Source organism: Anopheles arabiensis, chromosome 2 (assembly GCF_016920715.1).
Source record: "Anopheles arabiensis isolate DONGOLA chromosome 2, AaraD3, whole genome shotgun sequence".
NCBI lineage: Eukaryota > Metazoa > Arthropoda > Insecta > Diptera > Culicidae > Anopheles > Anopheles arabiensis.
In genome coordinates, this window is record NC_053517.1 from 108,676,714 (window position 1) to 108,701,481 (window position 24,768).

General features: G+C 49.6%; 2 protein-coding genes across 2 annotated transcripts; one reads left to right on the forward strand and one right to left on the reverse strand.

Moving 5' to 3' along the window:
* Positions 1-504: 504 nt before the first annotated feature.
* LOC120895525 (sodium-dependent dopamine transporter) lies at positions 505-24,391 on the forward strand. The gene is made up of 8 exons (XM_040298984.1): positions 505-1,300; positions 14,006-14,311; positions 22,389-22,806; positions 22,880-23,257; positions 23,327-23,564; positions 23,638-23,866; positions 23,946-24,214; positions 24,278-24,391. Exons 1-8 carry the CDS (start codon positions 1,216-1,218, stop codon positions 24,389-24,391), a joined length of 2,037 nt encoding a protein of 678 aa, XP_040154918.1. The 5' UTR covers positions 505-1,215.
* On the reverse strand, positions 16,841-21,618 carry LOC120895524. Its single transcript, XM_040298983.1, has 3 exons — positions 21,564-21,618; positions 20,871-21,158; positions 16,841-20,806 (listed from the first exon to the last, which is right to left on the reverse strand). The coding sequence occupies exons 2-3, from the start codon at positions 20,881-20,883 to the stop codon at positions 16,941-16,943; spliced, it is 3,879 nt and encodes a 1,292-aa protein (XP_040154917.1). The 5' UTR covers positions 20,884-21,158; positions 21,564-21,618; the 3' UTR covers positions 16,841-16,940.
* Positions 24,392-24,768: the final 377 nt, after the last annotated feature.

Sequence of the window (24,768 nt, forward strand, 5' to 3'; positions counted from 1 at the left end):
AGGCTGCGGTCATACACCTCCTGTCGCGCTGTTTGACAGTTTGATTTGACACCACTGTGAATGGATTTTCGAATTTCTGTGCTTTGGATGGTGTTAAATGGAACAGGAAAAGCAGTATTTCATGATATTTATTTTATGCAGTTCATGAAAGCTGCAGCTGATCACAAAAAGATGCAAAAAGTTGTTGCATGCTAAGAAAAATAAACAACCGGACACAATTGTAGAAGGACCGACCACTGTGCTTACGGTTCGCTTGCGTTGACAGCGGACAAAGTTCATTTGCTGCAGGGCTTGTCTACTGCTTTACTACCGCAAGGGACTTATTTCGAAATTGTTATACAAATTCATCTTCATTTCAAACACAACGAAATTCGCACACGGATTGTGAGTAACATTCAAACAGTGCTAAAAAAACTGATTAAAAACATACATAATATAAGAGGGATGTAACACATGTAATTCAAACACCTACAAACCTCTCACCCTTACACAGGCTTCACAAGTCGGCCCGACCGAACCGAACCAATGCTTCTACGGCGATTCTCCGGCGCAGGATCGGTTTCGGCAGGGCGCAAAAACGCCACTATAAAAGGGCCACCGTGCCAGCCAGCCAGCCAGTCGCTAGTCGTCCTTGTGCATCCCGTTTCGGTGCAAGCAAAGCGAAGCGAGCTCGGTGTTGCAAGCAAACAGGCAGCTGCCAGGGAGCCGGAAGTTGGAGCTGGTTGGAAGGTGGCAGCAGCGGGGAAAGGGTGGGCCCAGTGGTAGTGAATGCAACTGACGGTTACAAGTGTGTGCCGTGCCCCCTGTTTACGTGCAAAGTACGCAGTGGTGTGGTTGTGAAAATAAAACAAAAGCACTAAGGCCAAGTTGGGTGGGTTTGGTCGTTCAAAATTACCTCCGGACACGTGGACAGTACAGTGTTGTTGTACATAAATCAGTATGTAGCGGTGCAAAATGACTGCTGAACGATACGCTTGCAGCAGTGGATGAGTTGAGTGGTTTTGGGGGCAAAATTGCAGCAAACTAGAACATGATCACATTTGAGGTGTAAAGCTACGTTTTCAAAGGGAAGGAAGCGTTTGGTAGAACGATCAACAGACAACAGGGCGGTACAAGTTGTTGTAGTGGAGTTTCAAAAGGAGCCGATATCTATACCCAACTGTTAGTAGACAGAGAGTGAGTGAGACGGTGCACCCGTTGCGGTAAGCAAGCTGGATGTTCGAGCTAGATGATCCACGGGAGAAGCTGAGACTGCTGGAAACGCCAGTGAAGTGCACGGACAGCAGCAAGTCCGGATCAGGTGAGTAGTGTTCACCTAAGTAAATTAAGCGTATTAAGTAAAACATCGCTACCCTTTCCAATCCCATCGCTGCTACTCCTTACGAGCTTTGCATGAGCTCTGGCTCTAAGTGGTTCTTCTCCACGCCTCGTTGAACCCCGTTCCGTTTCGAATTCTGTTGGTCCTCCTCCTTGGCGCTGTAGTTGTTCCCGGAACTAATAAGTCGACTAATAGCCGGGAAATATTTCAATTACCGTTTCAACTCCCATTCCAGTGGGTGGAGTCCCAAAAAACACTTGAACTAATTTCCTCCCGCACGCTGTTTACTCGCGCACTTGCTTGCGCTTACCTGTTGCGTATTGGTCGAACGGGCTTCGCTTACCACACAACGGTGCAGCGAGTATCGAAAATGGTCAGTCAGGACGCAAGGATCGAATATCGCAGCAGGCCATCCGCCAGTTTGGTTGAGCAACCAACATAACGGATGCGGTTTTTGGATGATTTCTGGGATGGTGTGGTGGAGTGGCCTTTTGCAATATTGTGAGCGTGCGGAATGCAACCAACGTCCCGGAAAAACGGGGCAAGCCCGAGTCCTGGCCCTGGCACCGTAGGAAATGAGCTATAAATCTGTGGTTATGATTGTTTTCCTTGCTAATCTAGCGGGTCGGGAGCGAATTTGCTGTTTGTAAGTGATTTGATGGAATGGATTCGTTCGGAGTGGGGAGCGAAAGGGAACGTTAGTTTAGTGTTACGGAAGTAAACTAGTGAGATGAATGGGGGGGTAGAATGCTCGAATTTCTATCCCCTCCTCCTCTTTACTGGTGGTGAAGGAAATTTGGAAAATTCAATAAGCTTTGTGGTTGGCGGAGCTATTTGATTTCTCTTTATTGGATTGGGTTTGCTGCTGTGATGGGAATTTAAGGAGCAGATTTTTTGTACTAGCAGCATTTAAATTAAATGCATCGCATTTTTTGCAGCGAATATTTACAAGATACTCGAAAAAAAGCTCAAGACAAAGCAGGGGAACTATTCTGCGGTTAAGGGTTTCTGTGGCTTTTCGTTCTTATGATGTTGTGAGCTGGAAAAATCCTTCAACCTTAAAAAAGGAGGATGAATGTTGCTAGTATGGCCCCTTCTTAACTTCTTTACCGACGGTCGGACTTATCCGATTAGTCTAGGATTTCTTCAAGTTCAGCCATCTCTTTCTTAGTATAATTCTTACAGTATTCTTCTCCTACAATGTGTATAAAACACAATAATGAAAAAAGGTATTTGTAACAAAAAAGCTCCCTCGAAAGCTGTCACGGCAAGATGGTGTCCTTAATAGGCCCGCAACTCCGTCACGCTTCCTTGCTAATGATGTTTGATTGGGAGAAATAACTATTCGAGCAAGATTCTCATGTTGCATTCACGTACCAATCAAACGTTTGGGTGATAATAAAAGAAATATTTCATTTAAAAGATCTGAAACGAATGTACTTGTGAAAATTATTTCACTTAATAAGCTATAATTTATTGTAAAGTGAGTGCTGTACCTTACTAAGGCCTTCTTAAAAGCCTCATCTAAGCCCTACCAGTGCTGCAACACACACAACCACACATATATAACCGACTGGCATACAGAAGAAGAAAAAACCCCGACTCGAAATCACATCTAACCACGATTCCTTTTCATCTTCAACGTAATCGCCCATTCACGAGCTTGTCCACAGCCGGGCAGTAGTAGTGGTGGTGTTGTTAGTAGTAGTAGAAGGGGAGGGGGTTAGAGAAACGGTCCGACCGACCGACCACCGACCATTGCCAGCAAGCAGTCGGTGCGTTCGGAGTCGTTCTGCTTGCCGCAGTCTCGCGCAACCGTTCGTCCAAGCCGGTAGACGCAGAAACGGTGCTGCGAACCGAACGGGACTGAACAGGCAGTGTTTTTGGAGGTGTTTTTGGGTTTGATTTTGTTTTGGCTATTATAATTTACTAAGATTGTGTAACATTGTAAGAAACAGTAGTGACATAATATACGGTGCTTAAGTTTAACAGTTGCAAACAGATCCAAACTCCTAGCACAGCGGCGTGTGATTTGAATGCGTGAACACGTGTGATCGACACTTTCAGCGCGGTTTCTAACGGTCATAAACGGGCCCCAAAAACGGTTCAAACGGCGTGGCATCAAAGCAGGCTGGATCCATTTAAAGCAAAGCCATCGTTGCTTTCCCATCGGCTGGCTGTGGCGCGAGTTGACGCGCGAAAAGACAATAAATCAGGGCGCAATGATTTAAATTTAAACCAACGTTTTACACGTGCGTGATGTGCGCGTTAAACGCGTGTGCGCGCAATATCAGCGTAAAAGGCAAATCGAAGTGGCAAAGTGATTACAGTTAGTAGAAACATCAACGAATATCTAATGAGCCCATCATTAATGAGGATAAAGGTTTGCAGTGATACCCGTAAATACTTGTCGAATTTCACACGGTTCATTTGCATGGCGCTATTTTTAAAAAAGCTTGTTTGTGTGCCATCATTTGTGCAAATAATTCAATGTTTTTTTAGAACACATATAACCCATTCCCCTCATTTTGGGTAAGAACTTTTGAAGGACAGCTTTCAATCGTTGGTTTGTTTGCGCTGCTCGCACACTCTTCAATTATTTAACATTTTTATCCTCTTTTGTGTGTGTGTGTGTGTGTGTGTGTGTGTGTGTGTGTGTGTGTGTGTGTGTGTGTGTGTGTGTGTTTGGAGCGACATCGCAGATCAGCTGTATGGACCAGTAAAGACAGCTAAAGAACCGGCTTGATTCGAAGTGTTTCTCTTTCCTGTCTTCTTTGCGTTCTTTGGTTTGGCTCGCCGAAGGAATGTTATTGGGCTAACCTTAAACAGAAAGCGAAAACAGGCTTTTGGACCGGCATTGGACAGCATAACCTCCTACGCTGACAGCATGATGCTGTTCTGCTAGTTGTTGTCCACAAACAAACAAACAGGTTTTTTGTTTGAATTCCTGCTTCCCAACCGCCGACAGCACACTGTTGAGGTCTCGATTTGCATGTCGAGATTCATCCTCCCAATCCGCAAGGTGAAGGTTAATATTGTAATCATATCGAGGATCATTATTCTTCTGAGCTGAGGGATTTGTTTTGTGCGGAATGGAGAGGGGGAGCTGGCGTCATCCATTAAACCATTAAAGCGCGTGAGGGAGTTGTTTAGAAAGGCGCTAACCGTGGTGGACCGGGGCGGATTAAAAGCCAATCGTTAATCAATTTCGAAGCGGACAGATCAAAACACACACGAGGAGAGATGTTGTTTCCGATTCGCAAAAATGTGCGCCATCCAAGGCCAACCGGAAGGGGATGTGGGGTGGGGGGTGGGGGCGAATCGGTCATGAAATGGCCACCCCGTCGGAACTTGGGCTCGGTGACCAGCCGTGCAAAAGCGTGCGTAAAATTTATGTGTTCTACTTCGCTGCACATGCTCACAAGGCTAAGCATGTGTGGTGGTGGGGGGGATCAGTCAGGGAGATCAGAGTTTGGTTTGCTTTGGCGTCTAGACTGCAGAAAGCTTCAATGGGTGTTAGAGGGGGAGTGGGGTGGCTTGGCTAGATCATTGGATTGCATTTAAGCTGAATGGTAATGGAACGAACCAAGGCACAAGATTGGTACAGGTACAGCCCGCCGGAAACCTTGCGCATGAGATGGAACGGCCACAGGTGTAAAATAATTGCAATTTATGGTGGCAAAACGAAAGGGAAAGGGTCATGCTAGATGGACAGTTCAAGGATGGGTGCTGCAGAGTGTACATTAATTGGAGGCGAATTGGAAGTATTTGTTCATTTTAATCCTTTTAAAAGATGAATTTAATAATCACTTTCCCTGTCATTGAACTTTAAAGAGAAGATATTTTTTTAAATAATTTATTCCACACCTCACAAACTGGTCACACACATACAATGTGTCCAACTCCGGCGACTGTGCAAATGTAATTAAAGTGTCAGTTTCAATCAGCAACTTTAGCATTAATTGACAAGAGCGCGTTGCAACATGCAACGTGTCAGTGTGTGTGTGTGTATATCCCCGCTTCGGTCGTTTGCATAGATCGCAGTAGGCCAAATCTGGGACAGAACTTCTAAATGACCAAATCCTCCTCCCCATGGGTTAGGATAAGCACAAGCAGAAGAAGAAGAAAAAAAACACACACACACATAACGCCACCGAAATGATCAACTCTAATTACATCCCCCACCGGTCAAGCGTGTCCATTGGTAGTGGTAGGAGGCTCGCTTCCCCGCTACTATTACCGTTTGCCAGGGCATAGCTAGACGACTTATGCATCTGGCCGTATGTGTCATACGCCAACCGTCTTGCACACTATCGTTAAATAAACCAGCGCCGCAAATCAAGTGTGTCGATTAAGTGCTACCACTCGCGGCCCTCGAGATGGTTTGAGCGTGTCCCTTTTTTGTTGCTGTTATTTTTGTGATTTTAATTGAATTTCCGTTGGCACTGGTCAACGGCTACTAGACCGGCTTAACGAGAGAGAGCGAGCTTCAAGAGGTGTCAAGAGGAGCTTGTTCTGTCATCGACGGTTAGAAAAAGGGGAACCACTAATGGCTGTTTCGAACGTTTTGTTTTTAGTTTTGTGTTGTGTAATTATTTTTAATGTTTATGCGGTGAAACAGTGTGGTAAGTGAGAAAAAAATCAGGAAGGAAGGACACAGTGATGAATAAGTGAGTGTACGTGAATTTGGATTTGGTTGGGCTGTGTGTGACAAACGATCGATAAAACGCCACATCACATCGCTGCAAGATGGGCATTAAAAAGGAAAGGAAAGGTAATTTTTTGCGTGAAAAACTTAGAAAATAAGTTGTGACCACTATGACTCGGTGCAGGGAATATGGCGTTTCCATAGTTCTAAAAAGGCGTCGGCGAAACCTCTCGAAAAGTACATTGCGGTTTGGTTCAAGGGGTGTTGGATTATGAAGTAGTCACGCCACATTTTAACCACACGATTACATACAGCACTCTTGTGCAACCGTACGCCACGGCGAACGCTCTAGATGGCATACGATTTCGGTTGCCCTTAGTTACGGTTAGAATCACGAGAACCTTGTCAGTCAAACGTGTTTAACACCGCCGGCAGCAGCAACAGCAGCAGCACAGAAAGAACGAATGAACTGTTTGGAATGAAATGATTCAGAGCTGTCCGTTACTTTAGAAGGAGATAAAAACGGTTGCATCTATGGCGCTGAGAATACTTTGTGAAAAAAACCCAACCTATTTATCATCTCAAATCAGAAAGTCAAGCAAAGCCAGTTTCTAAGCATGCCGTGCACCGCGAAGCGAGAGCTCCATAGCAACCAGCGGCTTAGAAGGATGACTTCTCCGGCAACGAGCGCGCTATTGGTCAGAAGAATCGTCAATTTCCCTAGACGATTATCTCAATCGCGGTTTGTCGCTTCCAGCTCGACCGAATTCTTTCATCTTCAGTGTCTCTCCCCCCTCCAGCATCTTCGTTGCTCGCCGTGGGTGTAGAGAAAGTGGAAAGCCGGTGTTTGGTACCGCATACGGTGGGATGTGCTGGTGAGGAGAAGTGTGGAGGAATGGGAATTTTTGGCGTGAGTGTGTGCGTGTTTTTGCACACGCTGCTTGAGCTGGGTGCGCGGCGCTCAGCGATCAGTCGCGAATCGATACGGAATAAAGACACACGTGAACTGTACGAACAATATAAATTCCACCGTGTACGGCAAATTAATCAAAAATAAAAATATCACAACGTAGGGCAAATTTGCTAACGATCACGGGACAGAACATTTTGGTGCGTAGTGACCAGGATTTTGATAAATCCTTCGGTTTTTGTGAAAACCGGCGTACAGAAGCGTTTGTTCATTAAGCAGTGCTGCGGCACTCGATCTGTGTTAGTGTTTGTGTGTGTGAGCCTTTTGCAAAATGTCGAAGCAGGACAAGTTGCGGTACAAGGAGCTCAAGCGGCACCAATACATGGACTCCATCAATCGTGTGAAAGAGTTCGTAAAAACGTTCACAAGTGAACAACAAAATCAAGTGTCGACGCGACTCGATCGTTTGGAAAAGATTTGGGAATCTTTTGAAACAGTGCAAGAAGACATCGAAGATTTGGAAATCTCCGAGGAAGGCGTTGCAACTAATGCGCGTATTAGAGCAGAAATGGAGGAAACGTATTTGTACGCAAAGGCGCAATTGCGTAGTATGTTGCCCATTCCGGCAGCCGCTGAAGTTGTGTCTGTTGCTGCAAATGCTGCTTCATCTTCTTCTTCAAGAGTGAAGCTCCCATTGATCGCACTGCCAGAGTTCGCAGGAAATTTCGATGCGTGGTTAACGTTCCACGACACATACGTCTCACTCATACACTCATCGACGGACATAACGGCAATCGAAAAATTCCACTACCTTCGAGCTTCACTCAAAGAAGAAGCTGCGAATTTAATACAATCCATTTCGGTTACGAGTGAGAATTATGATTTGGCATGGAGTACGATCGTCAAACGTTATTCCAACCCAATCATTTTGCGTAAGAAGCATATTCGATCGCTCATATCGCTTCCCAAGATGAAAGAAACGGGAGCAGTGGCGCTCAACCGTTTGGTTGACGATTTTCGACGGCATGTCAAAATCCTAGAACAATTGAAAGAACCCGTGAAATCGTTCAGTTCAATTCTCATCGAGTTGATGGCGGATAAGCTGGATGATGAAACACTCCGTGTGTGGGAAGAAGCCCATGCCGATGAAGATCCTACATTTACGGACATGATGGCGTTTTTGGAAAAACGTGTAAGAGTGTTGGAAACACTGGCAATAGAGAAGTGTGGTGCAGTTCCCAAAAAACCAATAAAGACAAAAGTATCGTTGCATGCTGCTACTACTAATACCAACAACGTACCAGTGTGTGTGATGTGCAAAAAGAACGGGCACAGTATAGCGTCGTGCAATGTGTTCAAAGGCACTAATACACAAGAACGCATGAGAGTGGTGAGTGAGAAAAGGCTGTGCAGAAATTGCTTGAAAGCAGGACATTTGGCCCATGCGTGTGCGTCCAAATACAATTGCCAGCAGTGTTCTCAGCGTCACCACACACTACTTCATGCTCACGAAGAAAACAGCAGTGTATTAGTGGGTGAGACTTCTAGCTCTTCAACAATGGCGTTGGCATCGTCGAAGAAATCCGCCGTTAACGCTATACTTTCTACAGTGGTATTGGTTGTTGTCGATGCATACGGCAAAGAACACTTGGCGCGAGCATTGCTGGACAACGGATCGCAGCCGAACGCGATCAGTGAACATCTTTGTCAGCTTTTACGACTACCACGAAAGCCCGCTAGCGTTTCAATTGCTGGTGTCGACAGCACTACCACCAATGCAAAGCACATAGTATGTACAGAAGTGCGATCTCGGATCTACCACTACCGACAAGCAATGAATTTCCTTGTGTTGAAGAAAGTAACGCAGAACATTCCTTCAACGTCGTTTTCTACTGCTGCCGTCGGCGTTCCTTCGAACTACGTTCTGGCCGATCCAGATTTCGGGACCGCGCGGCGCGTGGATATGATCATCGGTGCAGCATATTTCTATTCGTTGCTGCGTGGTGGACAAGTGCATTTGCCAAACCAGCGAAACGTTCTCATCGACACGGTGTTTGGCTGGCTCGTAGCAGGAGATACACCGACCTTTCCTGAATCGCAATCGCAAACAACAATTAGTTGCCACATGATGGAGGCAACCGACAAACTACAAGAACAGCTGGAGCGATTTTGGAAGGTCGAAGAGCTTGCTATAACATCATTGTCTCCCGTTGAACAACAGTGCGAGCAGTACTTCAAGCAGACGACGAATCGAGATCACACCGGCAGATACGTCGTTCGCATGCCGAAACACCACGACTACGCTCAGATGCTTGGCGATTCGAAGGCTGCAACCCAGAAGCGCTTTCGGTTGTTGGAGCAGAGGCTGGCTAAAGACAAGCATCTGAAGCAGCAGTACGATGACTTCATGCGAGAATACGTGACGCTGGGTCACATGTTTCCTGTGCCGGTTGAAGAGGACAGCATGGCTGCGGTTCACTACTTGCCGCATCATCCGGTGGTGAAAGAGTCCAGCACGACGACCAAGGTGCGTGTGGTTTTCGACGGCTCGGCGAAGACAACCACGGGGCATTCTCTAAACGATGTCTTGCATGTAGGACCAATCGTACAAGATGAGCTGTTGTCTCTCGTCGTGCGATTCCGCAAGTATAAGGTGGCGGTGATCGCCGACATCGAGAAAATGTATCGCCAGGTGAGTATGCATCCCGATGACCGACGTTTACAACGTATTTTTTGGCGCTTTCAGGAAACAGAAGTTGTGCAAACTTTTGAGTTGGCAACGGTGACGTATGGTCTGGCTCCATCGTCATTCCTAGCAACACGTACGCTACTTCAACTAGCTGAGGATGAAGGCGCTCCTTACCCTTTGGCAACTGAAGCCGTAAAGAAGAACTTGTACGTGGACGATCTGATCTCCGGCGCAGAAAGCATTGAGCAAGCAATTCAACTTCGTGACGAACTGACCAGTCTCATGAGTAAGGGAGGTTTCAGGTTCCGAAAATGGTGCTCAAACGAGTTGAGTGTGCTTGATGGGTTGACACCTGATCTGCTTGGAACAACAGCATCCCATGAATTCGAAGCAGCCGCAAATGTCAAGACGCTTGGCATATGTTGGGAACCACCAAACGATGTATTCCGCTTCACGATTGCTATCCCTGATGTACGACCCTACACGAAACGTACAGTGCTATCTACGATTGCCCAACTGTACGATCCGCTTGGCTTGCTATCGCCTATCATCGTGCAAGCAAAAATCCTCTTACAGGAACTTTGGGCAAACAAACTCGGTTGGGATGACGAATTGCCGCGGCAATTGTGTGACAAATGGGAAGAATTTTGCGAACAGCTCCCCATGCTAGCTCGTTTCAAGATCCCGAGATTTGCTTTGACACCCAACTATAACTATGTAGAGCTGCATTGTTTTGCAGACGCATCAGAAGCAGCTTATGGTGCGTGTGCCTACCTGAGATCGCAAAGCATCGACGGCACAACCCAAGTAACGCTGCTAGCTTCTAAATCGAGAGTGGCTCCTCTCAAACCACTTACCATCCCTAGACTGGAACTATGCGCAGCCTTGCTAGCTGCCAGATTACAGCAGAAACTAATATCAGCCATTGACATGGCAGTAAACGAAACACATATGTGGTCCGATTCAACCATCACGCTGCAATGGCTTGCAGCACCACCTAGAACGTGGAAAACTTTCATCGCAAACCGAGTAGGAGAGATACAAGCTGCTACCAATGGATGCACTTGGCATCATGTGCCAGGGATCGAGAACCCTGCCGACATGCTATCCAGAGGTGTTTCTGCGGAATTGCTTTTGGAAAGCAACATGTGGATGCATGGACCAGATTGGCTGATGAACGATAGCTCGTGCTGGCCCAGCAAATCGTATGGACAACAGCACTTCACTGATGATGAGCTGGAAAGAAAGGGTAACGTTGTGTTAACTGCCCAAGTAGTCGAGCCCGACCCATTGCTCCTACGATACTCCTCATTCAGAACGTTGGTTCATGTAACTGCATATTGCATGCGATTTTGCCATATTGCGCGTGGTAAAGAACAACGCGAAACGAGCAATCTCTCTGTGGATGAGATTCAAAATGCTAAAATCGTTTTAGTAAAGATGGTACAGCGACAAGTATTTCCCGATGAACTACGACAACTGCGTAAGAAACAAAAGCTTGCTGGTGGATCCCCACTCAAGCTACTCCATCCATTCATTGACAAGGATGGTGTCATACGTGTTGGTGGCAGACTTGGACATGCCGATTTGCCATTCTGTGTGAAGCATCCGATCGTCATTCCTGGGTATCATCCATTTACCCAATTGCTGTTGAGGCAGCAACATGAGAAGGTGATGCATGGTGGCATCACATCAACACTTTCAGCCATTCGCGAGGAGTTTTGGCCATTGAATGGCAGGAGAGCGGTTCGATCTACCATCCGAGCATGTTATCGCTGCAACCGAGCCAATCCTGTTCCAATTCAGCAACCGATGGGACAGCTACCGCTTTCTCGAGTCACTGCAAACGAAGCATTTGTCTGTACAGGTGTGGATTACTGTGGGCCGATAATGCTGAAGCCTGTTCATCGCAAAGCAGCTCCTCAAAAGGCGTACCTATGCATTTTTGTATGCATGAGCACCAAAGCAGTGCATTTGGAGCTTGTGGGTGACCTAAGTACATCAGGGTTCCTGAAGGCTTTAGACCGTTTCATCTTCCGACGAAACAAGCCGAACCATATCTATTCGGATAATGGTACAAATTTCGTCGGCGCAAAGAACGCACTTCACCAAGTCTACCAGATGCTGCATGACGAAGCTCAAAACCGTCAAATCAATAACTATCTAGCAGAAGAAGGAATTGAATGGCACCTTATTCCACCTCGTGCACCAAACTTCGGTGGGCTTTGGGAAGCCGCCGTGAAGGTGGCCAAGAAGCTTTTGGTCAGGCAGTTAGGTGTCTCGCTACTATCTTATGAGGATCTGGCAACAGTGCTGATCAAAATCGAAGGCTGCATGAATTCTCGTCCGTTGACGCCGCTTTCGAATGACCCTAACGATTTGTCAGCTTTAACACCGAGTCATTTTCTCATCAAGGGAATGATGCGTCCACCTCCAGAAACTGACATACGGGATGTCCCGACCAATCGACTCGACCAGTATCAGCGGTTGCAGAAGTACGCTCAACATTTCTGGCAGCGCTGGCGTACAGAGTATCTTCAGGAGCTTGCTCAGCAACAGCGACGTAATCCACCAGAACAACAAGTCTCTATCGGAGACATCGTCATTATCAAGGATGAACATCTCCCACCCGCTCGTTGGCCCTTGGCTCGGATCGTGGAAGTACACCCTGGGCAGGATGGGATTGTGCGTGTTGTTACCTTAAAAACTGCCTCTGGGGTAATGAAGAGACCGTCGTCTAAGATATGTTTGTTAGAGTGTTCACGAGAATTTTGAAAACTTAGTTGTTCAAGGGGGCCGGTATGTTTGGTACCGCATACGGTGGGATGTGCTGGTGAGGAGAAGTGTGGAGGAATGGGAATTTTTGGCGTGAGTGTGTGCGTGTTTTTGCACACGCTGCTTGAGCTGGGTGCGCGGCGCTCAGCGATCAGTCGCGAATCGATACGGAATAAAGACACACGTGAACTGTACGAACAATATAAATTCCACCGTGTACGGCAAATTAATCAAAAATAAAAATATCACAACGTAGGGCAAATTTGCTAACGATCACGGGACAGAACAGCCGGAAACTGAATAAGGCGACCCCGGCGTATCTTCTCCATCGCAAGAAATGAACCAGAAGAAGACGAAACCTCCCAGAGATAGAAGGGGCATGCAGTCTTTGTAGGATTCTTGGAAAACGGTAAACAGTGACGGTGTGGCAACGATACTGAAATGATACGCGCGGTGTCCTTTTCTGGCGTACAATTTCGCCCAACCCAAAGCTGATTGGTAAATAGATTTGCAAGACCGTACAAAGAAGGCAACCCCGAAGGATTCAAGCGGGCAAAGAGAGAGAAAGAGAGAGAGAGAGAGAGTCTGAAATCGAATTAGGAGTACTTAACATTTTCCACTTCACACAACCTCCCCGACCTCGACCAAGCGAAGAGGGTATTGGGTTGGGTTGGGTGGCATCGGGACACATCAATGATGAAGATTTCCATCTTCTCCTCAACAACAAGTATGATGTGGTTGACTTTTATTTTAGGGACTTTGTTGTTGGTGGGCAAAAATGAGGGTTGGGATGGTTTCAAAGTGACATTTACATTTACCAGGGAAGGGGGAATTTACCTTCCCGCTGGGTGACGTCCTAGGAGACCTAGCGGCGGCGGCATATCGATATGTCGATATGGCGAGATAGGCGTATTATGCACGATACACGTCATAACAAATCAAATTTTCCCCGTGGAAGGGCCGGAAAAATCAATTTCTCTCACAACACCGTAAGCTCGGCTAGGCGCTGGCAAATGGTTCTTTAATGGAGCGAAATGAAGTGTCGGAAAGATGCGGAACCGAGGGATCTGGCCCAGGGGTCGACAAAGAGTAGGATAAAACATCAAAAACATTAACAAACACTTTGTCAATTTTCGAGGACTTTGGAGCCGTGTTTGGCTCTTGGGCCCGGTCTCGGACTGCTTCGATTGCTGGAGTGCGTCCTCGTCCTCAGCGTCGTCGTCGTCATCGTCCGTTCGTTGTGAGGCAGGTCGTTCTATTATTAGTAGCTACTTCAAAATTTGAATACTCTCGCTCCCTCTCTCCCTCTCCTTCGCGGGGGAGCGGTCTTTGGTTGGGATGGACCTAGGACATACCCTCGATGTGATGTGAAATGTCGAACGTATTTGAGATATTTACGTCCATGATGATGATGATGAGTCGCTCAAGTGCCTCTTCCGACATGTCATCGCAACGCTCTCTCTGTGTCCAGTCCGACCGGCCGAGAGTGAGTAGGTCAAAGTTGGCGTGTACTGCATTCACACACCTCCCCGTTGCAAGTGAACGCTGGTCGCTGGGGTGATAAAAATCAATACCTTTTCGATGGTGTAATTAAGTTAGAAGCACAGTTTTACTTTTTGGTAATAATATCTTAAACTTTTTCTCTGCACTCCCTCTTCCCAACAGATTCCATCGAAGGGGACGCACTGAAGGAGCTGAACGGTGGAGCGGAAAACGGCGTCGGCGGTGATAGTGAGGGAACCGCCCTGGCGATGACCACCATCGGCCAGATCAAGGCGAAGGGCCGGCCGGGTCTGCTGCCACGGAATGGGGCCGGCGGCGGTGGTGGTGGTGGCGGTGGTGAGCTGGACGATGGCGAGGAGCGCGAAACCTGGAGCGGGAAGGTGGACTTTCTGCTGTCCGTCATCGGGTTCGCCGTCGATCTGGCCAACGTGTGGCGCTTTCCGTACCTCTGCTACAAGAACGGTGGTGGTAAGTAGTGTGGGTGGGTAGGGTGGTCCCTGTGTTGTACGGTATTCTGTACGCCAGCTTCCGTCATTCGAAGGATGGAAGGATAGCATCGTCGTCGTTGTCGCCGTCGTTTAATAGCTAATTACGGACGGTGAAATCTAATTTGGTTACGGTGACGGGCGGGAAAATTGATATTGAAAAACCGAACGCATCCCTCCTTTTACCGGGTGTATATGGCGTATAAGAACAAAAGAAGGAACTCGCGTCTGTCGAGTGACGCTGTATGGGTTTTGTGAAGCATAAAAATGCATAGTAATGTTAAATTGCTGCATTAAAGTGTTTTGAGGTAGAATGAATCTTCACAGGCCGTTTCTATTGCATTCCATCGATATAAGTTTGAACGCATAAGCTTCACCTTGCCTTCTAACGAGTTTCGAGTTTCATGATTTCTTCGCTCGTTCCTACCAATAGAATAAATTCCAATTCCGTGTGCACGAAAAACCTGTTTCAAGCGCAGCTACAGCCCAGCCCAGCCCCAGCCCAGTCCCAGCTGCTCATGCGAACGAATAAACTAACCAAGAATATGTTCTGCTGAAACACACCGTCCAGCGAACCGAAAGTCCAAGATGTCGGTGGACCCCACGAGATGAACAGATTAAAGGCGAATCATAAGCGAAGGGCGTGCAGCACGAAAGGGTACCCATTGCTCGTGGGGGGAAAAAAGCATAAATCATCGCCAAAAAAAGGGATTGGCATCCGCGACCGTATCAACAAGCGAAACAAGCGAACGCACTTTCCGTGGTAGCGTTCCGTTTCTGGTGGTTCTTGCGGCCAGGCAAGAAGACGGTACGACGAACCAGTTCAAGCGCTGAACTGAACCGTGACAAATGCCATCCCATCCAATCCCAATCGGTTAGTAAGTCATGTGCAATCGTAGTGGGCTGTGGATGCCTGCTTGCATTCTAGGATGTTTAAACCCTTGGATGTAGTACCCACACAGAGAGCAGCGCGCTGAAGTTAGAAAGGAAGGTGGTAAAATGGATGTGACAGCACAGATTTACGCCACCTAATCGTCCAGCTGTGCTCCAGCTTCTCCTACTTCTACTGCCAAGCCGGAAGTCTGCCACTGATGACAGCTGAGGAACCGTGCCCCTCTGGACCTTGTTGGCCGGTCGGTCGGTTGGTTCGTTTTCTTTGCCTTTCCGGAGGCTTGGCGTTCATGAAGACGGGCACGATTCTACCAAGAATCGTTGCTCACGCTTTGGTCCTGAGTTCCGGACGAGCCTCTTTACTCTGGTTCATTCTGTTGCGCTCTTTCATTCTTTCTGCCAAAGACATGGAACGGAAATTTCCACTTTTCCGCCTTTTCTAACTGGGTTGGCCTGGGGAGAGAGAGGATGCGGGGGGCAAAGTTTCACGCTAATGGCGTTGATGTCTTTATTCAACCGTACTCACTCAAGCGTGCATCCGTAGTAGTACGTAGCAGCTTCCACAAGAGCAGGGATTACGGAATGGCCTCCAATTGTTCACGATGATGATGATGGTGATGAGCGATAGAAGAGGAAGCCATCCTCACCATTTGGAAACGACTGCCACTACCGGGACGCAGGGGACTACGAAGTGGCGATGAATTATTACAGCTTTCAACCCAAGCTCGTATCCTTTTGTGGTTGACTTCCCGGCCACTTCTTAGCTGCGATGGGAACACTTTTCAAAACGGCCACTTGTTGCATGCGCTTTTCGATTCTCGATTCCGATGCCGGTGACGATTTCTGGGCGAGAGAAATGTGTCACTATGCTTTCTTATCTTACGCCTCCGTCTTTTCATCCGGTTTGTGTGACAACATCGACACATTGAGTTTGAGTGTGCGTGATTCCTGAGTGTGCTGTGTGTTTGAAGGGGATGGACAAAGAAAATGACCTCCCATTTCCCCGCTCAAGCGGCGCTTTCTTTGCCTCATTCCCTTATTGAGTTCCATTTTGCAGCGATTGCCATCCAACAGGTTGACTTCTTGAACTTTTGAGCGGAGAACTGTAGCTTAAAAAGGATGGTGACTTACAAAGAATTTAAAAGTGTGTGCGTGCGTGTGTGTGTGAATATTCCATTTTTGCCTTGTTGGAATTATGGTTCCGTGTTTTTCACACCCTGTTTGTCGCCGTGTGACTCGTGGGAAATGGACCTGAAAGAGCTTACAAAACATTCTTCTTCTTCTTCTTCTTCTTCTTACACCTGATGTTTAGTAGAACACAGTTGCTTTGTACAGTAGAGTAGGAAAACAGTGCATTAGGACGTCCGCACCGTTAGCTAATGGAGTGGAAAGTGTTTCATCGATAGTATTAGCATTAAAATGGAAAGTTATTGTCGTGCGACTTTCGCTTCAAGAGCAGCGAGCGGTGGACTTGGTGGAGAGAGTGTTTGTGGCACAATTACATTGAGTTGCGCCTTTAAATGCGCCCTTTGTGAGGTGAAAAATAATGCTTCTCCCGTAACGGTCAGTTTGATTCACGCTATACGCCCGCGCATTATGCAATACGCACTACACGTGAAGCTTACATTTCGTTGCTAGGGCACTTTAGCGCCCTTGTAGCAAATGGGTTAACTTTATTTACCGTATTCAATAAGCATTTAATCAAGAAAGGCCAAACATCATTACTCGACACACTCGGACTCGGAGGGATCGACACATTCCTGCGCCGCCTCACTGAAAAACAGATCGCCGAAGCAGAACGTTGGATAGCCCGCCTCGTTAACGCACACGTAGAACTGGCGGCAGGAGTAGGGGCTCGCCACGTACGCTCCGTCCGGCTGGCCCGTGCAGATGCCACCGGTTGGTGGTGTGGACGGTTCCACCGTACACTCGACATTGTCCGCCTCGTCACAGTCCTGCAGCTCCTCGCTGAACCACAGTCCCGGTGGACAGAACGACGGTTCTCCGATCTCGTTCAGACAGGTGTAGAACAGCGAACAGCTATCCGGGCTTGGCACACGCACACCATCCTCCCGACCGGCGCATACTCCCGGCGTCGGTACGGTCGTGACCGTGTCGGCACATTCCGCCTCATCGATTGGGACGCAGCGCAGCAGATTACTGTCGAACCAGTTGCCACCCGGGCATTGCACCGAGTACGGGTAGTTGTTCACGCACACGTAGTAACGGCTGCAGTCGAGCGGGTTCGGGACGTACGTGCCCTGCGGCACATCGTTACAGATACCTTCGATCGGTGAAGGCGTCGTCGTGAGTCCATTGGGACAGTCAACCTCCGTCGGGCTGGCACAGGTTTGGCGGGTCTCGTCGAACCACAATCCAGCGGGACAGATCTGCGGGAAGCCGACCTGATCGACGCAGATGTAGAACCGATTACAGAACACCGGATGCAGCACCTGGATCGAGTTGGACTGCCCAGTACAGATGCCATCGGTGGGCAGTGGAGGCGGCAGCACGTCATGCACCTCACACTGCACGTTCTGCGTAAAGTCGCACAGCTGTCGGCGGTAGTCGAACCACTGATCGTTCGGGCAGATCATCGGGTAAGGGATGCCGTTCACACACTGGTAGTAGCGGTAGCAGAAGTCATCGTCCGGTATGAAGGAAAGGTCCTCCACGCCCGCACAGCGATCCCACGGCGAGGGAGCGATCGTGGTGGGCGACAGTGGACACTCCACATTCTCGGGTATGTCACAGATCTGGCGATTATCATCGTACCACAGCCCATCGGGACAGATCTGCGAGTAGCCGATCTCATCCACGCACAGGTAGTACTGGTTGCAGAAGTTCCAGTTGCGCGCAAAACGCCCATTCGGCACATCCTTGCAGATGTCGGGTGTGGCCACCGGCGGTCCAGGAACACCCGGGCGCAGGAAGCACGGCACGCGGCTCGGTATATCGCACATCTGACGCTCCTGATCGAACCACAGCCCGGCGCGACAAATCATCGGGTACGGGACCGAGTTCTTGCACTCAAAGTACCGATAGCAGTAGAACTCGTTGCGCAGCAGTCCACCCTCCGGCACGTCGTCGCACAGCTCGAACGGATCGGGCGTCGTAACGGGCGGCACCAGCGGACAGTACACTTGAGCCGGTGGGCCACATCGTTGAGCCTGTGCATCGAACCAAAGACCATCCGGACACATCAACAAGTAGCCGATCTCGTCCACACAGACGTAGTACTGGTTGCAGGCTCGCGGGTTCAGCACCATCTCTCCATTCGCCGCATCATTGCAGATGCCCGGAGTGGCCGGAACTGATGGCGGAGCCGGGTTCACAATGCACCTCACATTCTCCTGATCATCGCAGCGCTGTTCCTCCTCGTTGAACCACTGCTCGCCGGGGCAGATGAGCGGATAGGGCCGTCCATCAATGCACTGGAAGTACCGGTAGCAGTAGTACTCGTTGCGCACGAAGCTAAAGTTAGGCACAACATCACACTGTCCCCACGGGTGAGGCGCAATCGTGGTCGTCGTTGGGGGTCCAAGATTACAGGAAGTTTCCGCCACGGGCAGACACGTCTGTCGATCCTCGTCGAACCACATGCCCGGAGGGCATACCTGCGGGAAACCGATCTGGTCCACGCAGATGTAGAACTGATTGCAGCTGAACGGATTCGGCACCTGGATCGAGTTGGACACACCGTTACAGATGCCGGCCGTTGGCGGTGGACGTGGTGGCGGCTCCGTGATGATACACTCAACCTCCTCCTGTGGACGACACTGCTGGCGACGATCGTCGAACCACTGCTCGCCTGGGCAGATCATTGGGAAGGGTGATCCGTTGACGCACTTGTAGTAACGGTAGCAGAAGGCTTCATCACGCACGTACGCATTGTTCGGGATGCCGATGCAGGGAGCGTACGGGTTCGGGGTAGTTGGAGGACGCTCTGGAGCAAGGCCACATTCAACCGTGCCCGCCTCTGAGCAGGTCTGTCCCTCCACATCGAACCAATAACCAGCGGGACACACCAAACGCCAGCCGATCTCGTTCACGCAGATGTAGTACTGGTTGCAGTACTGTGGATTACCTTCCAATCGACCGTTTGGAGCTCCATTACAGATGCCAGCCGTCGGTGGTGGTCTCACTACGGGCGGTGGCGTTACGTCGCATTCGACATACATAGGCATATCACACACCTGACGCTCGCGATCGAACCAGAGATCACCTTCGCAGATCATCGGATACGGGACACCGTCAATGCACTGGTAGTAGCGATAGCAGAAGTTAGGATGACGCACCAGCCCAAATCCTTCGACACCGTTGCACATCATGTAGGGGTCTTCGGGCGGAGGAGTCGCTCCATGTGGACAGTCAACTTGAAGTGGCGAGCGACAGGATTGTGTATCCTCATCGAACCAAAGTCCGGTGGGACAGATCACCGGGATGCCGACCTGTTCCGAGCAGATGTAGTACTGGTTGCAGAAACGAGGATGCAACACCAATCGCTCCCCGATCACATCATTACAGATACCGGGCGTAGGCTTGATCGTGGGCGGTGGTCCATCAACCTCACACTCAACCGTTTGGTAGTCGGCACAACGCTGCAGATTCTCATCGAACCACTGATCGGCGGGGCAGATGAGCGGGAACGGATATCCATTGCGGCACTGGTAGTACTGGTAGCAGAAGAAGTCATCCTTGACGAACGACAGGTTGTCCACATCATTGCACGGGTTGTCCGGTCGCGGTGGTGGAATATCCGGCCCCAGCGTACAGTTCGTAAGCCCAGGCTGGGTGCACGTCTGCCTTTCCTCATCGAACCACATGTTCAGGGGACAGTACTTGGACCAACCGATCTGACCCACGCACACGTAGTACTTGTTACAGGCGGTCGGATTCGGGCGCAGCACATTGTTGGGCGCATCGTTACAGATGCCGGGCGTTGGAGGCGTCGGCAGCCCTGGACTCAGCTCACACTCCACATTTTCCGGCTCGTCACAGATATCCCGCTCGGCATCGAACCACAGCCCCTCGGGACAGGTCATCGGGTAAGGGAACCCATTCACACACTGGTAGTACCGGTAGCAGGCATACTCGCTCCGTACCAGCCCAAAGTCCGGCTCGTCACGACACCGGGCCGCACCGGGGCGTCCATGGGGGCAGCTAATGTCAGCCGGATCACCACAAATCTGGCGCGTCTGATCGAACCACAGCCCCGGCGGGCACATGATCGGGAATCCAATCTCACCGACGCACAGGTAGTACTCGTTACAGAACAGCGGATGCAGCACGAACTGGTTGTCCGGGGCACCATTGCAAATTCCGGGCGTTGGCGTAACGGTCGGAGGACGATCCTCCAGCTCACACGTCACGTTGGCCGGATTATCACACACCTGACGCTCCTCGTCGAACCATTGGTCGTCGGGACAGCGCAACGGGTAGGGATTACCATCGATGCACTGGTAGAAGCGGTAGCAGAAGAACCGATCACGCACCAGCCCGAAGTTGTCTACGTCCTCACAGCGACCCTGTTGCCCGCTGGCGACCGATACGGTGGCCAACAGGAGTACGGCAATACTCCACAGAACTGGAATGAAAAGACAGTGAGTCCAGTTGCACCAATAGTGTGACTCGAGCCAAGTAAGACTTACCTTTAGCACCCATTCTGTCTTCAGGATGAGTTTCTTCCGAATATCGCTAGCCTTCCGTGCACTAGCGATTACTGGAGTGTCATCCTGCACTGGGCCCGCTTAAATACTGACCAGATAACTTGGAGTTATCATGGAACCCCTTTTTTCTGCCGGACGCAATTTGACCGGGACTGTAGATACCGATAGGATATGATGATGGGAGGGTCTTCCGTACGCGTGCGACCTTGAACGGTACCTGGAAGGTTGGGGTGCAGTTCCACCTGCAGACGCACCAAAATGCACCAGTATCTGGGAAGAAGTTGGCAACTAGTATCAGTTCTCTCCCGGCATTACATAAGGCCTGTCCGACGTTTTTGCACATCGTTTGATGTAATTGGCAAATTGGTCAAGCAGCAAGAAGAAGACACCCGAAGCGCAAACCGTTTTGGCCACACAAAACGGGTGGTCATAAAGATACCGGAATGGACGGGAGGGTGGCTATCCCTGCATCGGGACCCTGCATCGGGAGGGTGGCTATCGGGATTCGGTAAAGATGGATTTATATGACCGTTTCACTCTTTGTGCGGCGCGGAACTGCTTTAAAGATTCTATCGATTTGCGGTTAGGATTATCTTTATGGCGCAATCCAATAGACAAGCGCTGGACCGCTGGAATGGCCTGTGAAGTCATCGATAAGCGGGAGTGTGAATCTACCTTTGGGGCCCGATTTAAACTACGTCACGTTGCACACACACACAGTGGAGCGATTTTCTTGTCTTTTTTCTTATCCCTCTAAGAATTCGAATGGCTGAACACTTTACTTGACCACTTTCACCACTTCCGTGGCAGTTTGTTTATAATCCTACACTATTCCGGGAAATAGTGTCAGATATTACATCGCTTGCTACTGTTCCGGTTGCCATGGCAACGCGCGTACGCGCGTAAGTCTCTTTATACGAGCCTCTCCTCCCAAGACGAGGCTGGACGATAATCTCCAGCGACAGCGGGGGCCAGTTGACAGAAGGTTAGCCTAGGTTACGGCATTTCCCCGGGCCGGGCCGAGCCTGCCTGGACCAATCCCTTTATAAATTGTCCCCATTTCTCGCTCTGGCTCTGGCTGAGGAAACGCGGCGTAAAGGGCGAAACGATGCTGAAAGTCGGAAGATGACATTAAGTCCCCGTTATTAACTCTCCACCTTTCTTCTCGCACTTTCGCTCCCCGGGTTCTTGGTTTGGCATGGCAGGCGCTGTAAGGGTGTGGTACAATATTGTTCCCGAGCGAGTGCCCGCCGGTCGTATGAATCCTTCGCCCGGATTAAGTCAATAAAATGGGAGAAAGGAAATAATAATGCTATTATGGCCATCGTAATAGCACCACTTTTCTTGTGAAATCCGCGTCCTGTGAAATGGATGGGAGTGGGTGGGTGGGTGGGTTTTGGGATCTGAGTTCCCACGGCAGAACACTCCACCTCCACTGGGAATTTATTGTTCAAGCATCTTCATTTTATTGCTGCGTTTCCTTGTTCGGCTCTTCGGCAGGTGCCTTCCTCATACCGTACGGCATAATGCTGGTGGTGGGTGGCATCCCCCTGTTCTACATGGAGCTGGCGCTCGGCCAGTTTAACCGGAAGGGTGCCATCACCTGCTGGGGCCGGCTGGTGCCACTGTTCAAGGGCATCGGGTACGCGGTCGTGCTGATTGCGTTCTACGTCGATTTCTACTACAACGTGATCATCGCTTGGTCGTTGCGCTTCTTCTTCGCCTCCTTCACGGACAGCTTGCCGTGGACGCACTGCTCCAATGCCTGGAACACGGTCGAGTGTAAGCCGTTCGGGTACATCAACAGCACGGCAGCGACGGTGGTGAATCGGACCGGTGTGCTGGCGGCTAACGTTACCGGCACGGTTAGCACCATCAACGATACCAAGTTTGCATCGGCCGCCTCCGAGTACTTCAAGTAAGTGGGCTGATGAAAAGTGAATCACAAAACAGAGGGGAGAGTTCTAATACTATTGCTACCACCCCAACAGCCGCTACATTCTCGAGCTGGACAAGAGCGAAGGCATTCACGATCTCGGTGCGATCAAGTGGGATATGGCACTCTGTCTGCTGGCCGTGTATCTCATCTGCTACTTCTCGCTCTGGAAGGGCATCAGCACATCGGGGAAGGTGGTCTGGTTTACCGCCCTGTTCCCGTACGCCGTGCTGCTGATTCTGCTCGTCCGCGGCATCACACTTCCCGGTTCGGCCGAGGGCATTCTGTACTACCTGCGGCCCAACTTTGACGTCATCTACAATGCGGAAGTGTGGGTCGATGCGGCGACGCAGGTATTCTTCTCGCTCGGTCCTGGCTTTGGAGTGCTGCTGGCGTACGCTTCGTACAACAAGTATCACAACAATGTGTACAAGTGAGTTTTGTGTGGAACGCGCGTGTGTGAGTTGGGTGCTGTCACTTAAGGTCTTTTTCCATCTTCCAGGGACGCTCTGCTGACTAGTTTGATCAACTCGGCCACCAGCTTCATTGCTGGGTTTGTAATCTTCTCCGTGCTTGGTTACATGGCACACGCGAGCGGCCAAAGCATCCAGGATGTGGCGACCGAAGGGCCGGGGCTTGTGTTTGTTGTGTACCCGGCAGCGATCGCCACCATGCCGGGAAGCATCTTTTGGGCGTTGATATTCTTCATGATGCTGCTAACGCTTGGACTGGATAGCTCGGTAAGTGGTGTAGAGGAGCTCTGGAGCTTCACAGAGAGCTCCACTTTATCAAGTTTTCTGTGCGATCTTTTAGTTCGGTGGATCAGAAGCGATCATCACAGCGTTGAGTGACGAATTTCCCAAGATCGGCCGCAACCGAGAGATCTTTGTGGCGGTCCTGTTCTCGCTGTACTTTGTCGTCGGGTTGGCTAGCTGTACGCAGGGTGGATTTTACTTCTTCCAGCTGCTGGATCGTTATGCGGCGGGGTACTCCATCCTTATAGCTGTATTTTTTGAAGCGATCGCTGTGTCTTGGATTTATGGTAAACTTGGAAACTATCCTATTGCTATATTTATCTGAAATTGGTTAATTGTTACACGCCTTTCCAAACCCTTTCCTAGGCACGGAGCGATTCTGCAATGACATCAAGGACATGATTGGCTTTGCACCCGGCATCTACTGGCGCGTTTGCTGGAAGTTTGTCGCACCACTGTTTCTGCTGTTCATCATCATCTACGGGCTGATCGGGCACGAGCCGCTCAGCTACGAGGACTACGTGTATCCGTCCTGGGCCAACGTGCTTGGCTGGTGTATAGCCGGATCGTCCATGATCATGATACCGCTGATGGCAAGCTACAAGCTGATCGTGACGCCGGGAAGCTTGCGACAAGTAAGAAACTTTGCGATCATTATTCCGAATCTCACACTCTCATGACTCCATTCTTGATTCCAGCGCTTGAAGATCCTGACCACGCCCTGGCGCGATCAGCAAATGGCCGTCAATGGGGTATCGATCGAGCCGGCCCAAGTGCGCCTAACGCACTCCGACGAAGGAGAGGAGGTTTGAGTGCGCACCCGTTTCTATGCACCTCGGTTCAACATTTACTTCGTGTGAAAGCGACGTTCATCATTCCCATTGCTCCCATTCCCCCTGTGTGTTTGTATATCCTTTCCGTTACGAAGTGTGTGCGTGGGCTATAGTTTTCTGTTTTGATGGTTAAATCCAGCAGCAGCCCTTCCAACCTTCCCCAGCTATAGATTGATAAGTGTTATCTGCTGCGTAAGGTAGAAAGATAACGCCTAGGATTAAGTAGAACGTACTCTTGTGCAAGATGCTTTTTTGTAGTTTCCATCAAACTAGGTGTAGAGAAACCCCAAAACCACATCACATCGCTCTCTCTCTCTCCCTCTCTTAATTACTTGCTCTCTTTCGCTCGCACATCG

Excerpts from the sequence above, each read along its gene's own strand:
- LOC120895525 (XM_040298984.1), top strand. The coding sequence starts at position 1,216 with ATGTTCGAGCTAGATGATCCACGGGAGAAGCTGAGACTGCTGGAAACG. Across the intron at positions 1,301-14,005 it reads CAGCAGCAAGTCCGGATCAG|ATTCCATCGAAGGGGACGCA; the intron begins GTGAGTAGTGTT and ends TCTTCCCAACAG. Across the intron at positions 14,312-22,388 it reads CTGCTACAAGAACGGTGGTG|GTGCCTTCCTCATACCGTAC; the intron begins GTAAGTAGTGTG and ends GCTCTTCGGCAG.